Genomic DNA, 20,812 nt, shown 5'->3' with positions numbered 1-20,812 from the left:
TGTCATTCTGCAAATTATGACACTTTTAATGCGAAATTGATTCTTTTAATGGACTTTTAATGCAAGTTTTAGTGCATTAAAAGTTCAGCTTTGCATTAAAATGTCTTTATTTACCGAATGACACTTTGTGATAACAGTCATAACTCCTCTGTGTTTATGACAGTGTCATGTCGGTCTCATGCACACCCTTCAAATAAAGTGTTACCCAAATACTCCATGAGAAATTAGAGGAAAACAAAAGACGGAGTTGGTCAGCTTTTATTTACATTTCTTAAATCTCATTTGACATCCTGTTGGATTAAGGACATATTTAATGGTTTGAACATTTACAAGCAATATTATTTTCATAACAGCAGCACAGTAGGAGCGGTGAAACCGTCATCATACTGGAAACTCGTCTCGGTCCTCAGGCTGCTAACATCTGAGTCCAGCTGTTCCTCACATCCTGGTTTCTTCTGGTGGGAGGCTCATGTAGTCCTGAAGGACCTGGTGAAATGGCCGCCACTTCTTTATGGAGGCTTTGATGGCTAAAATCCATCTGATAGAGCACAAACAAAACCGCCATAAAATCACTGAGGTTGCATGTCGAACATCGAAGCTGATCAGATACATTAATTCCTGTTTTGAAAACTTCTGGTTGGTTCTGTCAACACGGGTCAAGTTTTTCATCTTGAAATAAAATTATAAGATAAAACTACACCTTAGGACGTTTTGTGAGGAGATTTCTCATTCAGTTTGTTCTTCTGCAGAAGAGATCTGGCCTAAACAGCAGCAGCTCTACCGGTTTATCACAGACTGAGTTAATCTGACTGTCAGACTTGAGTCCTGCTGTTGTGATGCTTGCTGATGAAGCCTATGAAGTGCCTCAAAGAGCCAACTCCTTACCGTTTATTTTCAGCTGAATTGTCGGCACAGAAGTAAAACGTCTTGAACTCATCAGACGGAGGTTTCAGTTCAATTGTGGACTTTTTGGATCCATAGGCCTGCTCCCGCACCGCATAGCCCTGAAGGTAAATCCCACCTGAAGGCAGAGACAACATGGTGTTCTGATAAATGTATTAATAAATCATTTCAGAAATGAAAAAATTTAATCTTTCTGAGGAAACAAGTACTAACAACTGACTGCATATATCTTTATCAGATGTTTTGAGTTTTGTAGCTAGTCAGATGACTCAGTCAGTCACACACTGATCGGTTACTCCAGGAAGTTGTGATGCTGCAATTGCACCTAGTAACACAGATTCACTCACCATTCACAAAGTTTGCATGGACAGGCAACTTTCAGCAGTCATTTTCCACATCTGGTCACCTGGGTCAGATTATCTCATATCTCTGAAATAATCTTATCTGTGATACGTTTTCCTTCTTTTCTGACCAATCGCTGCAACTCAGATGCAACTTCTAATTAAAATTCCTGTTGTACAAACCTGCATGATGGAAGCATGAGTGAAACTGAAAAGTACATTTTTTTTTTTTTTTTTTAGCAAAAGTCATTCTGAGATGTTCTGTAGGATTTGCTTCTGGTGTGTCTACAGTTCATATTAACTTGAATGACCAATAAGGAATTCTTATTTTGCACTTTGACCCCTCCTGATTTGATTTGTATTATAGCTTACAAAAAAATGCAACTTTGACTGAAATGTTTTTGAAAAATGTGATCAGTCAAAATAATTAATTTTGAGCTGCAACAATCACAAAAAGAAAAAAAAACAAACATTGTAACATCCTGGAGAGACTGACTGAGGCTAATTCATGACAGCCCCAGACTTGGTGTAATGCACATTAATACATTAATTCTGCTTAAAGATATAGGAAACAAATGATAATGTATATGTATAATAAAACAATGAAAGATATGACCGCATTTATTAACACCAACACTACATCTGCTGACAAGGCTTCAACAGCTTCATCTTGCAGATTCCTACCATGTGCGTGGGTGGAGCGGATGCCGCTGTACAAGTAGAGACACGCGTCTTTCAGAATGCAGTAGTGTTGGACCCACGTGTCTTTACTCCTGTCCAGTTTGTTGAGCAGACCCAGACAGTCCGGGTTTTTCACAGCCAGCGGCGGCATGTTGGAGTTATGTCTTGTAGCGTCAACCCACACATGGTTCTGCAACAGAAAATAATCTGAGTTTATGTAAAATATGATATTGTGATAAGTATAAAAGTCAGAGAAATGTGTGGTTCAAAGGCTTTAATAATAAAAACCAGGTGATTTTTTGACAGATTTGGCTACCTGTGTAATGGGATGAACAGCTCTTTCCATAGCTTCACACCATCTGCAGTCACAAAGGGATCACAAAAAATTATTCATTAAAATATTGATGGAATATGAATGAAACTGAAATACGTCATCAACTTAAGTTCATGCTGCTTTAAATCAGAGTCTGAAGAACAGACTTTATAAAACTATTTGATTTATCTGGTCCTACGTTACCTTTTCATTTCCTGGTTGGAAGTGGCGCAGAGGGAGTACACCCGACTGCCAAACTGAGGGCGACACTTGAAAACAAACGGCTTTCCCAGGGAATCATCTGGCCCCACCTCAGCGCCTTCCAGCTTCACTGAGGATAATGGCTGCCGCTTGCCTTCATCCTGGATTACAAATGAAGTCATGTTCATTAGAGGCATAGACGTTTATTTTCAGAGCAAGCATCCCTCTGCCTATACTCACTCGTTTGTTTTTGAAGTAGTACAGGCAGCTGTCATGTGTGAGAACAAACCACCTCTTCCTCCAGCCTTTGATTAGACCAGACTGGGTGCGCTTATGGAGGTAACCACGGCATGGTGGTCTGGGTGTGTTAGGACCCCGAGCAATGTCTGATCCAATGGTCAATGTTAGAATATCTGGACCTACAATAAATATTATAACTTTGATCAGTGTCAAACTTCAGCTTAACAGCTGTGACTAAATAATAACTTTACTAGAGACACTGCAGATCAAGCAGATCAAGCATCTGTTTTGCCTTGCAGATGCTTGATCTGCATCTGCAAGCAGCCTTGCAGATGATACATAGATATTTAGACAGATATTTATTTTTCGGTCATTTTTGACCTGTTTATACACAAGTAAAAAAAAAAGAAAAAAACACATACTGCTGAATAAAAGTAAAACATAAGACAAAACAAAGACATTTCCTGTCAATGGCAAGAACACCAAGAGTAGTCTGAAAAAGTGTAAGTAGAAGCACAAGCTTATTACACCTTCACCTTCATCATCAAGCTCAAAGCAGCAGAATATTTTCAGAATGTCTCAAATGTTTAGTTTTGTTTCTGGTGTTTAACCTGACAGAACTTCATACCTTGTCTGGCTAAGTTAGCTGCCTCCGAATGAGGAATGCTGGTAACGTCAATTCCGTTAACAGCAAGAACGTAGTCGCCCACTATTAGTCCCGCTTCCTCCGCTGCTCCATCTGAAAGCAAACAGATCACATGTATGATCCTACAAAGAAAAATAAACACAGCCACCCTCTGGACAAGAAAACTACTATTCTGTCAATTGGTAAGTTTTTGATTTAGGAAATGAATGAGCCAATTTAATAACATTGATTTGGTTTAATTATCTCAAAACAAAACAACATGTTTGTTCATTTTTCCGCAGAAGAAATACACTCAACATTAGACTACCCAAAATCTGGCAAAGATTCAGTTTACATTTGACTAATCACTTCTCTATGAGTTGTTCTGCTGACTAAAAATAACTAAATCACTTTGAATTACTCATCACTTACTTGTGTCAACTTCAGTTACAACAATGGGTTTGGAAAACTGTATTCGAAAGCCCCAGGGATATTCTCCTGTCCCCTTGCTGATTTGAACAGTCCTCTCTCGAACTGGGGAGAGAATTTAGAGAAAACATTCAAACCCGTCCTGCATTTATGATACTCAGAGCATTTTGTTTCAACAAAGATCAATGTAAAAACTCCAGAATAAATAAGCTTTCTTATAGAGTTTCAACATTAGCTTACTTGAGACAGCTCGCGCTCTGACTGTGAGATTGGGACCGATGGCGCCTGAGTTTATGTCGTCTCCTTGGTAAATCCACGCTGAAGAGTGGAATGTCTCTACGTAAAACCCCCTGTCTTCGTTGTCTTGAACTGTCACATTTGTAGAAAGTGTATCCTCCGACACTAGAAAAAGACGTGTGAAATGTCAGCACTAAATACGGTAAGGAACACCTAGGAACAAACGATGATGGGCCTTTCTGCCCAACGGCCTCCTTCCTTGGGAACATGAACATAAAAACCTCAAAAATGAGGACCTTAGGAAGATCCTGATTAAATATATGAACCAGGTAAACGGTCAACTTTCAAAGTGGAGGAGAAGCTGCTTTACTCCAGGCTCTTCCTGGATGATGGAGGCCCTCACCCAGTTTCCATCCGCCTACATCTTGGATCTTGTTCTTTTCATCATGATCCATTTCTTTTTACCACAGGTGACAGTGAAACATCAATTGTTTGAAGACGTTAAATACTACACAAGAACATAGTTATGTGTGTTTTTACTAAGGTTGAAGGAGCATGAACAAAATTCCTTCCAGCCAAGACAGAAGAAACTGGTAAAGTTACTACACAAAACCTGCAGAAGTTTCCCTATAGGACCCTATAGGTCCCTTCTATTGCAGCATTTGTGTAGCGTAATGAGACCACAAGAAAAACCTTTTGCTTGGAAGATATTTCAAAAACATGCTGTATGAAATCCCAAACCAGCTCGCACTTGTAGAAGAGAAAACAAATGTCTCCATTCTTGCACAGTAAGTACAGACTTTTGACTTTTTAGCCCAACTCTTTCTTGAACATGACAGACCAAATGACTGCAGATGGAGTTTCAAACTACCTGTCCATCTCCCGTTTCATACTACTATCATGCGGGAACAAAATTCTTGAATTCCTCCATGTGATTCAAAGACTAATGCCCACTATGAAAGGAGCATGTTACCATTTTCTATTAGAAATCTACAACTTCAGACTTTGACACCCAGTTTAATCCAATGATAACTAATAGTTACCTGATTCCTCTGTGATGTCGCTGGTAATTGAACTTCCACCAGCAGAGCTCCACTGCTTGCTCTCCTTGAAGAGTTTTCTCTTCCTGGCCCAGTGGTCTGTGCTGTCTCTGTCTTTGTGAGATCCAGGCTTCAGATGCTCTCTAGCCTCAGAGTTAGCTGGAAATAGTCATAATGGGTCAGACCAGATCAGTTATATTCTGGACAGTTTTAGTCGACTGATAAAAAGAAATGAAATTACAACTTACATCTGTACACAGTGGGTTTCTCTGCCTTGCCGACTTTAACAGGCAGCTCCTTTGCATGGAGTACTACATCTGTAGATGGTTTTACAACACATAATAAACTGTTTGCTGCTTTGTTGCTGTCTTCTGAATGACTTTCTTTAGGCACCTCTTTATCATTCAGCTCATCAGTAACAAACAGAAGTGGAGGGCTACTAACTGACTTTTCAGTCAGGCTGGACTCGATTTCCATGGCAACATTGTGTTTTTTTAGGGAATCCATGTCTGTCTCCTCAGATGTTGACCTGGACAGGATGTTGTTTTGAACAACATCAACAGGTGCTGTCATGACTGAGCGTTCTGGTAAAGCGGAATCAGAATTACTTTGTGTGAAACTTCTGTCATCTTTGTCCTTGGCAAATAAAGTGGGAATCGTCTGCAGGATTTGTTCCTCTGAACCACTGCAGGATGGAGGGATGACTTGGATAGCCAGGCCTCCCTGAATAATCTCTTCCACATAAAGTTTTGGGCTCATTTCTCTGTCAGGCTCCATGCCTGTAAGTTCTCTGGTAGTTTCTGAACTGTCTGTTTTAGAAATCTCTCTACTTTGTGAAGAAACACATTTTTTTCTCACATATGTAGAAAATATGTCATCCAACTGCTTGTTTTTTTCCAGCCTCTCAGTTTGGAAAGGAAGAGAACACATGATGAACGAAGAGACTGATTCTTTGTAGGGGAGCAAAACATCCTCGTGAATCAGTTCTGAATCAAGCGACGTTCCAGGAAACGTCTGGCGTCTTTTCTTCATTAGCAGACACTCCTTGTGCTCCACCGTGGCGATGCTGTTGTTTCTGATCCAGGACTTCCTCTTCTGGCAGTAGATGAAATCTTTGACAAAGCTGGACCTATTGGTAGACATGGAGGGCCGAATGAACATAGGCTCGTAGTTATTCGATTCTGACAGCTGATCAAAGGAACGGGTCGTATCTTCTCTTTCCTTCTCCAGTGCAGAAAATGGGAATGCTAATTCTGCTGGACCTCCTATCCTAAAGGAAGCTAGGTTATTTGTCAGGTCTTCTAAAGTGCTGCTGCACTTAATGTCATCAAAGACTCTGGGTGTTGGGGTGTGGAAGAACCGATCCCTGTTCAAGGCGCCTGGCTCCTTCCCCTGAATATTACCATCTAACAGTAATGGTGGACCCAATAAATGTTTAGCCAGGTTTTGTTGGATGTAATCACTGCAACAACGACAGTAACTCGGATCATCACGTACGTTTGATGAGCAGACTGATCTTGACTCACTCTGTTCCTTTGTTTGTTCATTTATGCTGCCAAACTTAAACTTATAATTTATCTCCTGGTTGTGACTGGTCACACTTTTTGAGAGCTGCTCCAACGGCTGATGGTCAGGGATCTGCATCCCCTCATATTCCTGGTTAATAATGACCTCAGAAGCCTTGTTTTCATTCATAAAAACACAAGTGGTCTTAATGCCATAAGGATTCCCCTGTCGAATTTCTTGGATTTCCACTTTCACATGTGACCCAGTGCAGCTGACATTGAAGATGTTTGTTACGGGTGTAGGTGAGTTGGTTGGATCGTCATTTAAGGACTCATGTGACTGTTGGATTTGGACAGTTTGGGACTTTTCCATGTCATTTTTGGACACTGATGTTATTATCTTCACTCCTTGCTCTTCAAGCTCCATTGTTTTTGTGTACGCACTCCTTTGTTCCTGAAATGCAGCCATATTAAAGTCTTGTTTACATCTTTTTTGGCTGGGTGGAGCGTGCCCATGTTGTTGATCTTCAAATCCGGTCAGAACGTTTTCTTTTTGAAAAGAGTTTTCTTCATGCTTTCTAGGTAGGTCCTTCTTATAGCTGACAGTTGTACTGCTGCTCTGGTTTTGAAAGAGAACGGCAGAGGAACTTTCTGAAATAAAAGAAAAAATATGTTTGCTCATTTTATAAATTCCTCTGCCCGCTCCCATTGCTGACTAGAAACAACCAATCAGAGCCAGGAGGCAGGTCTCAACACTGTGAATCACAATCTCAAGTGGCACTGCTCTTAACACCTCCATCTCCCCCACTTGCTGTCTAATACGCTGCAGCAGGTCCTGTAGTGAATGTTAAAGCTAGTTGGAGGTGGATAAATGGTTTTCCTGTACCTGCAAGTCATTTTCTGCTATTAACACATCTAGCAGCAAGTACATGATCTTGATTAACAGCACTAAGCCCCTCCTCCTGGTTCTGAATGGTTATTTTTAGTTGGGAACTGTGCATTTCTTCAGACACCAATAGCAGCTCAGGAGGAGGAAGAGGAAGAGGATGAGGTCCATCTGCTCACAGATCTGTCTCATAACATACTGTCATGACACAGTGACAGTTTATATGTAAAAAACATATTCTTCATAGGAGTTACATACTGCAGCTTTAAACACTCAGACTAGCATGAACAGCTTCTTCAGAACAATGGGACGGACTACCTGCAGGAAATACAGATAATATGTAGGAAAATTCAATTCAGTTCAAAAATTCTAAATTACTTTACTGATCCCAAAGGGAAATTAGTAACTGACAAAAAAATATTTTCAAATAATTGTTGCAAAGGATCTCATATAGTGGTCTGTCTTACACCGAATTTGAAAAAGCCTCTGACTGAAGACAATGTTTTTTATGGCAGTATCATGAAGATGATGCTCAGGAATCGGATTGTCCATAATTTTCTTGATTTTATTTAAAATTCTTCTTGGAATCATCATCTCCAGAGGTTCCAGTTGATGTGTGAAGACATCGCCCAAAGTAAGCTACTGAAAACCTCTTATAGAGCTGTCACTGATTCAATGTTGGCTGAATAACCACTATGTTGGTCTCTGACGAAAAATTCTCATCTAATACATTGATACATTGCATTTAAATACAATGTATCTTCAAATACATTGACTAGAATCACAAGATTGGGGTTGTAACATAATAACATGTTAGAAAAGTTTAAGGGGTGTGAATACTTTTCCACTGTAAGTACATGACTTTTAAGTGTAAATGTACTTATTATTGTATTCTAAAAATCATTAAACTTTAAAAAATGTAAAGAGAAAATAGATTTGTGATCACATAGAGTCATTTCTAGAGAGTTGAGTTCATTGAATATGTATCAACATTATGAGGTTAATAGATGATAACTTTTCAATTTATGTCAATTTTATGGGTTTTATAACTGGGAATTTGGGAGTTAAAATGTCAAAAATTTGATCAATGTTTCATTATGCTACTATGAAATTGAACTGTGAATTTTCTTTGTTCAGAATTTGTTTGGTTAACATTCATTTAACACAGAAGAACCTTTGTATTTCTACAATGTCAGAAAATGTGTGTCTAAAGCATCTGGTTCATGATCTCACACATTTGCCTTAGTGTCTCTTTTTCTGTTCAGATTCACCTCAGAAAAACATTTAAATAAACGATTGGAACTACAGGCAAATTACAGCAAAACTCTGAACCTGCTGCTGAGCAGGATGTCCTGAGAGCCAATAAGAGCTTGTGTTACTCCTTTCCAAAATGGAGGAAGGCCAGGTATGAGACTTTTCTGCTCAATTCAAAGCTTGCAGGTGCACAGAAAACGTGAGCGAGTTAAGCACATGATTAATCTGATGGAGCTGCTCCCACTCACGTTTGCTGCTGCTGGAGCTCTTCCTCCTCCTGCTGCTCCGTCTCCTCCCCCTTTTGCTCATTCTTAAATCCAACAGCAACACGTCAGCTGGAAGATGAATCACAGAAAGCATCAAATTTTTCTATTTTCCCTAGGCTGTACATGTCTAAAATCCAAACACAAGTATTTTGTTGTGATTTGGCACAAAAATAAAAAGATAGAAATACAGTTTAGGCATGTTACAAAAGTTCTTGGATGTATTTTGTGCTGTGCTACAAGTTCTACTATCCTTGTGTTCCTCCCACAATATAAAGACATTTCCAGATTTTAAATGTCTTTCGAATAAAGGCTGAATCATTACAGTTCAAGAATAATTATATCTGAAGGACCTTGAATGTGTATGGAGATAATTAATATTCTGTCAAATGATTACAGCATTACTAGTAAAATGCTAAAAATGTATCGGCAACTGCATATTTTCTTCAACAGAAGTTAAAACATATAAAGTGAGTCTAATGCTGGGGAACCGATAGCAACCCAGCAGATAGGACACAGTGTTTCTAATAACGGCACTTTTAAATGTACGACATAAAGAAAAGAAAGACTTACATGTTGCTGTGAAGTCCTGCAGGAGTGAATTAACTGAGAAGGTAGGAGACGGTTCCAGACAGCATGGCAGCAGCCTCTCTGTCTGCAGCTCTCAGACTGCTCCACTTCTTATTGTTGCTATTCTCAACATAAAGCAGCTTACTACGTTTAATCTCATCAGTTGTGTGCGGGTGATGCTGCTGTGAACCTTGTTTATTCAGCCATTTTCCACTGGCCACTGGCCACTGAGGATGTGCACTTAATGCTCTCTCTCCTCCTCTGATGTGTATTTACTTGAACTCCTGTTCATGATGGGTAAATGGAGGTAGAGCCTTTGTTAGTTGTTGGGTTTTATGTGTCAGGACAAATCAACAACGGTCTGGTCACCATCTGTCAAGTGATCTGAATTTAAACTTTAATGTACGAAACCAAAGAACATTTTCAATACTGTTAGTGTTTTCATGTAAAATAGCAAAAAGCAAAAATAGGAACATTGTCTCAAAATTATATGTTCCAATCTCTTCTAAAACCAATTTTATTAACAATATCAAATTGATTTGAGTTTCTAGATGTTTCTGAACAACTCCCTGAAGGTCCAACCTCACATTCAGTTGGGTTGGGGTCTGTACTTTGTCTGGGCAGCTTATCTTTGTTCTTCGTTAGTCATTCTGTCACAGTAGATACAGCTCGTATGTTTGGGAACATCGTCCAATTGCCTGACCCATTTTGGCCCAGCTTCAGCTGTCGAACAGATGGCCTCATGTCTTCAAATATTTGTGCCAAGAGAATGAGATAAACCTAACACTCCCACAGAGACATAGCAAACCAAAGAAAGTAACATTCTGCCTACATCTAGGCACAAAAAACTCATGATACTTGTCAGGTGTTGCACTAAACTGTTTGACTCCAGACAAAAGAGAGTAGCCTAGAGTCAGACTATGCTCCTGTTACCATACAATGTAAAAAATAGTATTTATGTCTATACCTATACCTGAACAAAACTTTTTATCTTATTTTTTTTAGTATCCTTAAGTATGTAAGGAACAATGAAAAAAGACACGAGGAACTTTTGAACATATGGAAAGCTAACTGAGTCTGATGTATGTTCTGTTCATCATGCAAAAAAAAAAAAAAAAATCTATGTAATATTTTAATAGGTTATCATCTGTTGATGCAACAAACACTCATATGAATGGTTTAAATGGTACTAAGGACACATGGCCTCTCTCTGTCTGTAATACTATATATGTATACATCTATCTATCTATCTATCTATCTATCTATCTATCTATCTATCTATCTATCTATCTATCTATCTATCTATCTATCTATCTATCTATCTATCTATCTATCTATCTATCTATCTATCTATCTATCTATCTATCTATCTATCTATCTATCTATCTATCTATCTATCTATCTATCTATCTATCTATCATCTATATATATATATATATATATATATATTTGTGTGTGTGTATATACATATAAAGGAGTGGCTTCTAGGGGGAGTGAAAAGGAGAAGCTCACTGCGCCCCCCAGTGACTATAAAGAGTTCTACAAGAGAGATGAAAGGAAATGGAAATAATGGGGAATAATAATACAAAAAAGAATAATAATTTGCTCTCTTTTAAAAATTTTACTTTGCTAACATTTTCGGGACCTAATGTCCTGAGTTGCCACTTACTTCAGTGAGTTCACATTCATCTGAGTTGAACAACCTTACAACGGAAATATGATCAAACACATTGGTTTTAAGGCAGCATCACTGCTGACAAGTTTATTTGAGATTCCAGCACACATCTTTGCAAATGAGGAAGAAAAGGTTAAGAACTGATACAGTTCTGGACTTTTTCTGTGGAAAATTTGGGGAGTTTTACATTTTTACCTTAAAAAAATAATCAGTAAACTCTGTAGCAGCTAAAATCCTGTATCTTAGGCTACTGGTTGCTGTTGTTCCTGGTAGGCATTAGTTTTACATGCTCTCAATCAAGATTTGTTATGCCGATCTTCAATTTGACTTATAATCATAAAGGTTATAAAGTAATTTATTTTATGTACAATGTCCATTGTCTTGCCATTTCCATTTAGAGCCACATAAATCAGCCACAAATCCAAACCAAGCACAATAGAAAACTGTTTGCCGTTTCCCATTAGCAACACTTGACCTTAAATAACCCCATCCCCCTTCAGACATATCAGAGCACAAAATGAAATATGCCCACTTGTGGCGAGGAAAAGATAAATGGCTCCTACAAACACAAGAGGTGCTTCTGTGAAATCTGAGACTAAATAACGACTGAAACCATAAAATGTTTTTGGTAAAAAGTTGGTTGGATGGATGGATGGATGGATGATCCACGATTTGGATATGAATGTAGCCGACTGTGTTGTTCTGTATTAGAATAGTTTTGGTTGAATCAAACGGATTAGATTACTATAGGACGTGTTTGTCTTCTTTAGTGCATTAAAATGTATTTATTGTAAGTGAAAACTTTTAATTTGAAGGGCCAGGCCGGAGGCAGGTGTGTGATGAAACGCACAGGCCCGTCCCCGTCGCTGCGGCTCGGGCTGAGTTGGGTTACAGGGGTGTGGCGCCACCATCAGCCATCATTTCCTAATTCATCCGCATCGCTGAAGGAGGAAGCGCAGCCATGGCGCAGGGTCTCAAGGAGAGATTTGAGAAGTTCCTTCATGAGAAGAACCTCATGACAGATGCTCTAGCGAAAGTCGAAACCAGAACTGGAGTAAGCCGGACGTATATCGCTGCCGGTGAGTAATTTTAGGAGATGCAAGAGTGGAGGAAAAAGACAAAACGGAAACGGGACGTCATCGTGGTTTTGTTACATATTTCATGTCTTCTCGTGTATTTAGTACGATACAGTCGTTACAGTCGCGATACTTCTGTCCAATAGCGTTAATTTTATGAAGAAGAGTGTTCGTGGTGTGATGTCTTCTTTCTCCTCTTCCTCCCCTATAGGAGTCATAGCCGTGGTCGCAGTTTACCTCGTCATTGGTTACGGAGCCTCCCTGCTGTGTAACCTCATCGGCTTTCTTTATCCAGCCTACATATCGTAAGGGTTTGACTTTCTAACTACCGTTCTGGCCAGCAGCCCCTCCCAGTATAAACACACCCTGTAAACCCTGAATAAATAGTAGCACCATACGTCATCATATTTCCAGCGCGTTTCGAGACTTCTGGCTCCTCTTTGAGCCCGTTATTCTGAGCGTGACTCCACAAAAACAAAACAACGTATGTACGACGGATTATTCTGGCCATAATGGATAGAAAATGACAGAGCAAATTTCCGCCAATAAAATCTCGAAAATTACCGTAGATGGATATCTAGAGCATTTCTTTTATTAATCTCGTTTTTGTTGTTGTTTTTCAAGTATATTTTTGACTTTTCAAGCTCAGAAACGTCCTTGTTTCTAGAAAATGTCAGAGATTATTCTCAAAAGTTTTGAGTTTATTGGTGGAAAGTAACTCTTTTTTGTCCTGCTTAAAATCAGGCCGATATATTGGCCAGATTTTTATCACAAATATCCCACTATATGGGGTGTATCACACTACTTGTCTATTTGGCTGTTCTAAGAGGAGCAGAGATGGAGTGAAATTTGTGCAAAAAGTTATATTTCTTAGCATCTCCAATGCTACACCTGACAAAATGTTCAAACTCCAATGTATGTATGTAAGTTTTCTAAAAGTTGCCATACTTTTCAAGAAAGTATGTTATGTGCAACCTCATGTTGCAAAGTCTCCTAAACATGAAAAGTAGTGATGTCCAAACTTTGAATTTTTCACAATATTTCATTTTTTTTCTATACCACTATAAACAGAAAATATACAAACACAAAAGTCAAATTTCTATAGAAAAGAGAGCTGTGAGACACATTTCACATATACATGTGAAACATACAATATAAGATATTTTAATATATATCCTAAATGTTGATGGTTTTTCTATAGATTTTTTTTCTGTATTATCAGCAATGAAAACAGGATATGGGTCACACGTTCTGCAGAAACCTTTGTTTTATCTAGCTGAGTTTACTAAACGCATTCAACAAAGTCGGCCTTTTATGTAAAAGTCACCGAATATTTGTGGTCCCCTATAATATGAAGCTGAATTAAAGGGGCAGTATTATGTAAAATTGACTTTTTTTAGATATACGTCATGTTATGATATTATTCTCTCATCAAAACCATGCCTGGTCTGTTGCCTTAATTCTTTCATGCATGTTTGAGAAATCCTTTAATCTCTATGGCAACTGCATCAGTCTCTAACCTTGAGCAGGAAAATCAAGTTTGTGCCATTTTTGTGTTGCGGTCAAAGCTTGCACATCATTCTTTTTAGCGTCGCAAATGGTCCTCGGGTCACACTTTGGAGACCCCTGTTTTAAAATATTCCAAACAAAGTATCCTTTATTTTGAAATAGTGTAAGAAACAACAAAAAATCTGAAGAAAAGCATTGTGGCCAAGTATAGTCTTGAAAACACAAAAGGACCAAAAAATCTAAACAAGTTTCCTTTTGGTAGCTATTGCAAAAATTAGCTGAAGTGTTTCTTTTTTAAAGGCTGTGTAGCTTTTGTGTCTTTTTTGATTTGTTGGACTGAAGGAATAAACAAGATTGTAAAGGTCAAATCTATTTGTATAGAACATTTCAAAGAGATGTGCATCATATCAAAATTATACAGACATTAATTATGCAACAAGCAATTGCATTTTGTCAAATGCCATCATCAAAGTAATCAAGCAAATACACATAAAATATATTGATCAGTGTTTCACTTACCACTAATCAAAGGCAACTCTAAACAGGTGGGTTTTCAGCCCTGATTTACATGAACAGTGTTTCAGCTGAGAGGTCTGGAAGGTTGATGCAACAACAGCAAATCTTTAAGCCGTTCAGTGATTTATAAACTAACAGTATTTTAAAGTCTATTCTCTCGGTGAAGGACTGTAGAAATGGGTGATGTTCTCAATCTTCCTAGTTTTAGTCAGAACTCCAGCAGCAGCGTTCTGGATCAGCTGCAGCTGGAGGATTGATTTGTTAGTCAGACCTGTGAAGACACTGTTGCAATAATCAATTTAAGTAAAGATAAACGCCTAGATTGTTATTTATAATTATAATTATAGCTATAATTATAATTGTTTAATATTATTATTTGATTAATAAATTAATGAGTTTCTCTAGATCTTGCTGACACATTAGTCCTTTAATCCTAGAAATGCTCTTCGGGTGATAGGAGGCTGACTTTGTAATTGTCTTTATGTGACTCTGAAGGTTAAGGTCACTGACCTCTGTACTACATTGACCACAACTCTGTTATGAACAGAACGACTATCAAAAGGCTGCAGTTGAGGTGCAACTGACTGAGAGGTGTTAATATTATTAACATTAAAAGTTGTTCCCAATTTTTATCTGAGCTTTTCAGTATAATAATTGCTTCATCTAGCCGTAAAGATTCCAATAAATTCTTAGACGCATATATTTATGCTCATGAAATCTAGTAAATGTAGTCTCAGTTCTGTGATGTGGAAATACTACAAAGATTTAGCTTCTGTTTGTTAAGCCAAACACATTTCCAGTGACCTTTACCTGAAATATCAGGTGAATATGGATGTGTCAGGACTTGTTTCTGAGACATTCAGGTTCAATGTAGCAATGTCGTTTTTTTGAGGAAGGGCACAGGCCCTACTGGTCATACGAGTTCCTCAGTCCATGCTAGAACCAAATCACACTTGTTATCCTCATCCTATTTTAGTCACTTCAGTTCACTTCAGTTTTTATTCATATCCCAAGGGGAAATTGGTTTGCATCAAGCATTAGAAATACAAAAGACAGAGAAAAAAAACATCCACAAAAGACACCAAATTCATCCTGTTAGTACCTCACAACTACACATATTAGGAGCATTAACTCATGCCCTTGTGCATAAAAGTACATTGAGCTCTCAAGATAACATGAATATAAAATATGTATTTCCGAAACCTAATAAGTTGTCTGGGTATTGCATTCTAAACCAGGGAGATTAAGCTCAGTAATGGCTGCAGGAATGAAAGAAACCAGAGCGAGCCGGGTTCTGATCTTAGGCGTCCTAACGCGGTGGCCAGATGGAACAAGGTCAAACTCTCTGCAGAGTGTATGTTCAGAACGTTTGACAGTCAGTTTGGTCTAGGTCTGACATGCTTGAAGTTTATATTTTGGAGTTGGACTTGCTTCACTCCAACTACGTTGCTTGCCACATTAGCGAACCTCATTAACCTCTTTTAGCTTTACAAGATAAGGAAAGGGAACCAAACCACACAATTCCCTGGGATAATAAAAAGGCCTTACTGATGCTGTCAGCAGCTCAGTGCCTGGTAGACAGATCCTCTCACCAACCATCACGTTGTTTCACCACTGGGGATTGATGCACAAGCAGACGATCCTCTCCTGTAGTTTATGCAAACATTCACTTTCTGTTATGCAAACGTATAAACTCACCCTCCTAAACTGATAGACCAGGCAAGGAGAGCATTCATTCAGCATAGTGGCATACTAAAGTAGCCATGGAGGAACTGCAGAGATCCACTGCTGTCAGTTAATCTGGTTGTTATGGAAGAGTGTCGAGATTAAATCCATAAGTATTGCTCTTTGAGGTTTACAATGAGCCATGCAGGAGACACTGCAAGCAGGCTGAAGGAGTCCAATGTGTGGCCCAGTTAAAGTGCGGACCTGAATCCAAAGGACACTTGAAGATGAAATTTGAAAAATGATTATCACAGATGTTCTTTATCCAATCTTATGCAGGTTGAGCAATTTTGCAAAGAGGAATTGGGGTAAAAAATAAAAATAAAAAAAAATCCTGAATGTCCAAAACTGATAAAGAAATGTTCTGAAAGACGTCTAGCCGTAATTCCCACAATAAATTTCCCCATGAAGAGCTGACTCAACTGATGTTTTGTATAAATTTGTGCCACATTTTCCAAATTTTTATTTATTAAAAGAAAAATACAAATCACTTTCTGGCTGCTTTTATGTACAATTATGCACCATTTACTCTTGGTCTATCATTTAAAATCCTAAGAAAATTAAAGTTTGTGGTTGCACACTGAAAAAGTGTATAAAAGTTCAGTAGATCTGAATTATTTTTCAAGTCACTGCACCTATAGCATTTATATTTATATTTGTATATATATGCACATGTAGCAATTGCAGACACTGTGCTAAACAAACCTTGTTCAGGTTTCTTGTAAGTGATGCAGAACATGATGCTCCTGTGTAAAAAAGTAGTAAGAAAACAGAGTAATATGTTTTGATATGTAATGGAGGTTAACTGACCACAAATATCACTGGAGAGAAAGTACTAGAAGAATGTAGTCACAAGTTGTTGATCAGGCTTCCCACTGTAGCTAATGAACATTTCAAATGGAGCTCTAACAAATATAATACCAGGAATACTTTATTATTCAACATAATTATGCATGTAAGCATTTTGACAAATGACCGTCAGTTAGTTTGAAATGAAATGAAATGAAATTTTATTCGAACATGATACAAATATAAAAATAAAATAGTGTAGTTTAATATACACCAAAGGCTCTTTCAGATCATAGTTCTGCAGTAAGCATAAAACCATGAACCTCTCTTCACATGATACGAGATCCAGACCACTGTGTTCTTTCAGAGGGCGATGTCGACATTACGGAAGCAAAAAGGCGTGGCTTTACCAGAGCAGGGGTGGGAAATGTTAGGTACTAATTTCACCAAGGGTTTTTAAAGGTTTTTGTCAAAAACATTTCAAATAATTTCTTCTGTTCTACCTTGTTTCCTTGTTTCTTTTAAAATGTTGTGGATGAAAAGAAACAAAGTAATAATCAAACTGCACTTTAAAAAATGTGACTGTCCTCTTTGGACACAGCTGGTGTTTGTTATATTTGCGTAGTTGAAACTGTTTTAATAATGCAGGTTTTCAAATCCACTCAGTGCTTGAAATTGTAATTTTATGCAAGTCTGTTTACTGATCTAAAATCCAAAAAATAAATAAGGAGAATCAAACAGATGAGAGAACATTTTGATCTCAGGAATTGCTTGTTGACATCTCTTGGCAGGATCAAGGCGATTGAAAGTGCGACAAAAGAGGATGACACGAAGTGGCTGACCTACTGGGTGGTCTACGGACTCTTCAGTGTGGCAGAGTTCTTTGCTGATATCTTCCTCTCCTGGTTCCCTTTCTACTATATTGGAAAGGTCATTGAATGCCTCCCGTTCTTTTGTCTTTTTAGTTACCATCAATACATCCCGTCTACTGGTTGATAAGGCAGCCTCTGTCTCTGTTCACAGTGTGCCTTCCTGGTGTGGTGCATGGCTCCCACTCCTTCTAACGGCTCAATCCTGATCTACCAACGGGTCATTCGACCGCTCTTCCTCAAGAATGAGGCTAAGATTGACGACGCAGTGAAAAACATCAAGGACAAGGCATCAGAGGCAGCTGACAAATTCAGAGACGAGGGTAAGTATGGAATACTGTTGGTGCTTATTACACCCTAGATAACTCAATTGGCTTTTTACTTGTTCCTTCTGTTTTTTGCCATTCCTAATTCATGTTTGGCATAGAATTTTCTTAATTGCAGTATAAAAACACCATCTTCTCCAACACATATCAAACACTTAGATCTTATGCTATAGCTGACTGACCATAGTAACATCTGATAAACAGAGTTTTATGTACCTGGATGCTAATGTCACTAGGTGTTTGTTTGCTTGATGATCATGAGAACCAGCAGTACTTTAACTTCATTTTCTAAGATATTTATACAGTTCTCTGAAGTGTCTTAATACCCATTGAACTTTTGTGACGTTACAACCACACACTGAAATGTATTTGACTGGGACTCTATAGCTGCATTTCCATTACAAATGTATGAAAATCTTTGTCAATCTGCTAATGTGGGAAAAAAATTGCAATTGGAGTGTTTCAATTAAATAAGAAATAACATTAAAATTACATGTGAATAAGCTTGTTCACATAAGTAATTAAAATGTACACAGATGTAAACAGTTACATGAAATGTATTCATAATTCAGCCATGCTAGCATTTTTACAGATTATCTGTCTCATTCTGTCAGCATGGTGACAGTTTAACACATATGTAAAAAAAATTTATATATTTTTATTATTTAATTGAGCTGAAAATCATTATCAATATGAACTCCCTTGATAAGAACTGTGTTGCTTAAATAATTATATTTCCAATTCCTCCACAGCTAAGAAAGCCACAGCAAACCTCATCTTCGAGGAGAAGAAAAACTTCTAAGACTGATGCCTTCTCACACCGCCGGCTCCGGACCCGACCGTGGTACAGAAGCTAAATGTTTTTAGGTCATCACAACTTTTAGCTCGAGCTTCATGCTGGATGTCTCATTTAAATCAGTCTTGCATTTATTAAAGTTGTTTCACATATCTGTTGGCCTGTATATGTATTCATTGGCGTGTGCTTCATGACCCAAATAAAAGAGATAAAATGAAGTTGTTTTCTCATTCTTCAACCTTTTGGCTGATTTGTTGCGTAAAGCAGCAATAGATTAACAATAAACAGGCAGGTGTGTGTCTCCAGTCGTTACTGGATTCAGGTACACACTGGACAGACCACCAGTCTGTCACAGAGCAACACACACCTAATGAGTAATTTTAGAATGGCCATGCTTTTGATTATGGGAGGAAGTAAAAACCCAGAGAGAACACATGTATGTACTAGGAGAACACACCCTGCAGGGTGCAGGAGAACGTCTGCTCCACTCTGAATCCCCATCACTGCTTGATACATTATAGGATTATAAAGAGCATACTATAGCAAGCTTAAGACAGGCTGACGTTGCTGAAAAGTGATGTTGCCAAATTAAATACAACTAAAATTTTGGCATGATTTAGGTAGATGTAGTTTTGTTGCTGGTAACGAAACATTTACTCTGCTCACAAAAATGAGGAAGCTTACTGATGAGTCATGCTGTGTTTAGCAGTAGTAAATGGAAGCAGCTGAACGTTTCACTTTCCAGCCTATAACCGCCACGTATCTACACCACAGGACTGGAGCTGTCTAAGCGCTGAGGTAGAGATGCTTTAAAGAGACAGTGTTATGCAGAATCAGCTCTTTTTAAGCTTTACATCATGTTATAATATCATTCCTTCATCACAAACACACCTATTAGAGTGTTGCCTTTATTCTTTAATGCAAGTTTGAAAAAATAAAACATTTAATCTCCATGGCAACCATTCAACTGTGCAAAACACCTAAGTGGACGTATTTCCTCCTCAAAGCTGCAGTTTCCAAGCTTCCTCCTCACAGAGCAGACCTCACACACACAGCTCCTTCAGACTAGCCAGCAGCAATTAGCACCTGATAGAACTGCATCAGCTGAGCTCATATTTTACTAGAGCATCGCTGCTAAAGACGTTGCTAAAGGGTTAATAGAGGAGCCATGTGGTGATAACTTCCTGAAGGTGGAGTTTCAGAAAGAGCAGGAGTTTTTAAAGAGACAGAGGCCCAATTTCAAGTTGTTAAATAAGAAAGTAAAATTTCTTTTAGGTCATGTTTGATAGATATAGCATTTTTATCAAAACTGAAGTTAACATGGTTACTTGATTGTGCTATAAAACGGCTGTATGTGCATGGAAAACACATAATGCTGCCCTTTTAACGTGATAAAATGTTGCTCATATTTTATTGCAAAGTAGTGACAGTCTAACTTCTCTACACTTACAGACTGTGATGAAATGAGACTTAATGTTTGTACATAAGCCTTGTTGTTCCAATGTTTTCTATCTGGGTTCAGGTGAATGTACGATAAACAGTATTAATGTAAAAAGTATTCACCCTCCTTAGTTGTTTTGTCCTTCTGTTACTTTTATAAATGATCAACAAGATTGGGCCTTTTTGATAACAAACCAAAGTTCACAAAAAAACCTCTTAATGTTAAAATGAAAATTGATTTCTACAAAATAATAACAAATAATAATGAAACACAGAATAAGTGATTGCGTAATAAACCGTAAATTACCCTTGTGACTGACCTCATTCAACAGATCTGTTGACCCTAACCCATAACCTCTAGAGGTCTGGCCAGTTGGTGCTAGTTGAAGTTGGACTGTTGCTTTTACCAACATGAGATCTCACGTGTTTTACTTCAGGATAGCATGTTGATATTGTTAGCAGTTAAGAATGTAGTCATTCTAGTATAAACTTGATTTGGTCTCCTAAAGGAAGAAACTTCCTCTTCACTACTTCTATCCGGGTTGTGTGCCATCTCTCTGAGCTAATGGACTCTCACTGCTGTGAAAAAAACCATGTGATCGC

The 20,812-nt window shown here is 38.2% G+C and overlaps 2 protein-coding genes across 2 annotated transcripts; one reads left to right on the top strand and one right to left on the bottom strand.

The window, feature by feature from the left end:
- Nucleotides 1-242: 242 nt before the first annotated feature.
- pdzph1 (PDZ and pleckstrin homology domains 1) lies at nucleotides 243-9,015 on the bottom strand. Its single transcript, XM_014994952.2, has 12 exons — nucleotides 8,904-9,015; nucleotides 5,259-7,166; nucleotides 5,014-5,169; nucleotides 3,974-4,135; nucleotides 3,737-3,838; nucleotides 3,308-3,418; nucleotides 2,680-2,858; nucleotides 2,443-2,600; nucleotides 2,242-2,284; nucleotides 1,929-2,115; nucleotides 886-1,021; nucleotides 243-538 (listed from the first exon to the last, which is right to left on the bottom strand). The coding sequence occupies exons 1-12, from the start codon at nucleotides 9,013-9,015 to the stop codon at nucleotides 439-441; spliced, it is 3,354 nt and encodes a 1,117-aa protein (XP_014850438.2). The 3' UTR covers nucleotides 243-438.
- Nucleotides 9,016-12,051: 3,036 nt separating this feature from the next.
- On the top strand, nucleotides 12,052-18,987 carry reep5 (receptor accessory protein 5). The gene is made up of 5 exons (XM_014994956.2): nucleotides 12,052-12,242; nucleotides 12,451-12,544; nucleotides 17,570-17,708; nucleotides 17,802-17,970; nucleotides 18,726-18,987. The coding sequence occupies exons 1-5, from the start codon at nucleotides 12,125-12,127 to the stop codon at nucleotides 18,773-18,775; spliced, it is 570 nt and encodes a 189-aa protein (XP_014850442.2). The 5' UTR covers nucleotides 12,052-12,124; the 3' UTR covers nucleotides 18,776-18,987.
- Nucleotides 18,988-20,812: the final 1,825 nt, after the last annotated feature.

This window comes from Poecilia mexicana, unplaced genomic scaffold, assembly GCF_051168715.1.
Source record: "Poecilia mexicana isolate PSO_F unplaced genomic scaffold, ASM5116871v1 scaffold_12, whole genome shotgun sequence".
Lineage (NCBI taxonomy): Eukaryota > Metazoa > Chordata > Actinopteri > Cyprinodontiformes > Poeciliidae > Poecilia > Poecilia mexicana.
This window is presented reverse-complemented; position numbering and strand designations above follow the sequence as displayed.

Excerpts from the sequence above, each read along its gene's own strand:
- pdzph1 (XM_014994952.2), bottom strand. The coding sequence starts at position 9,015 with ATGCTTTCTGTGATTCATCTTCCAGCTGACGTGTTGCTGTTGGATTTA. Across the intron at positions 4,136-5,013 it reads CGACATCACAGAGGAATCAG|TGTCGGAGGATACACTTTCT; the intron begins GTAACTATTAGT and ends GTCTTTTTCTAG. Across the intron at positions 1,022-1,928 it reads CCGCTCCACCCACGCACATG|GTGGGATTTACCTTCAGGGC; the intron begins GTAGGAATCTGC and ends CTCTGCCTTCAG.
- reep5 (XM_014994956.2), top strand. The coding sequence starts at position 12,125 with ATGGCGCAGGGTCTCAAGGAGAGATTTGAGAAGTTCCTTCATGAGAAG. Across the intron at positions 12,243-12,450 it reads CCGGACGTATATCGCTGCCG|GAGTCATAGCCGTGGTCGCA; the intron begins GTGAGTAATTTT and ends CCTCCCCTATAG. Across the intron at positions 17,709-17,801 it reads CTTTCTACTATATTGGAAAG|TGTGCCTTCCTGGTGTGGTG; the intron begins GTCATTGAATGC and ends CTCTGTTCACAG.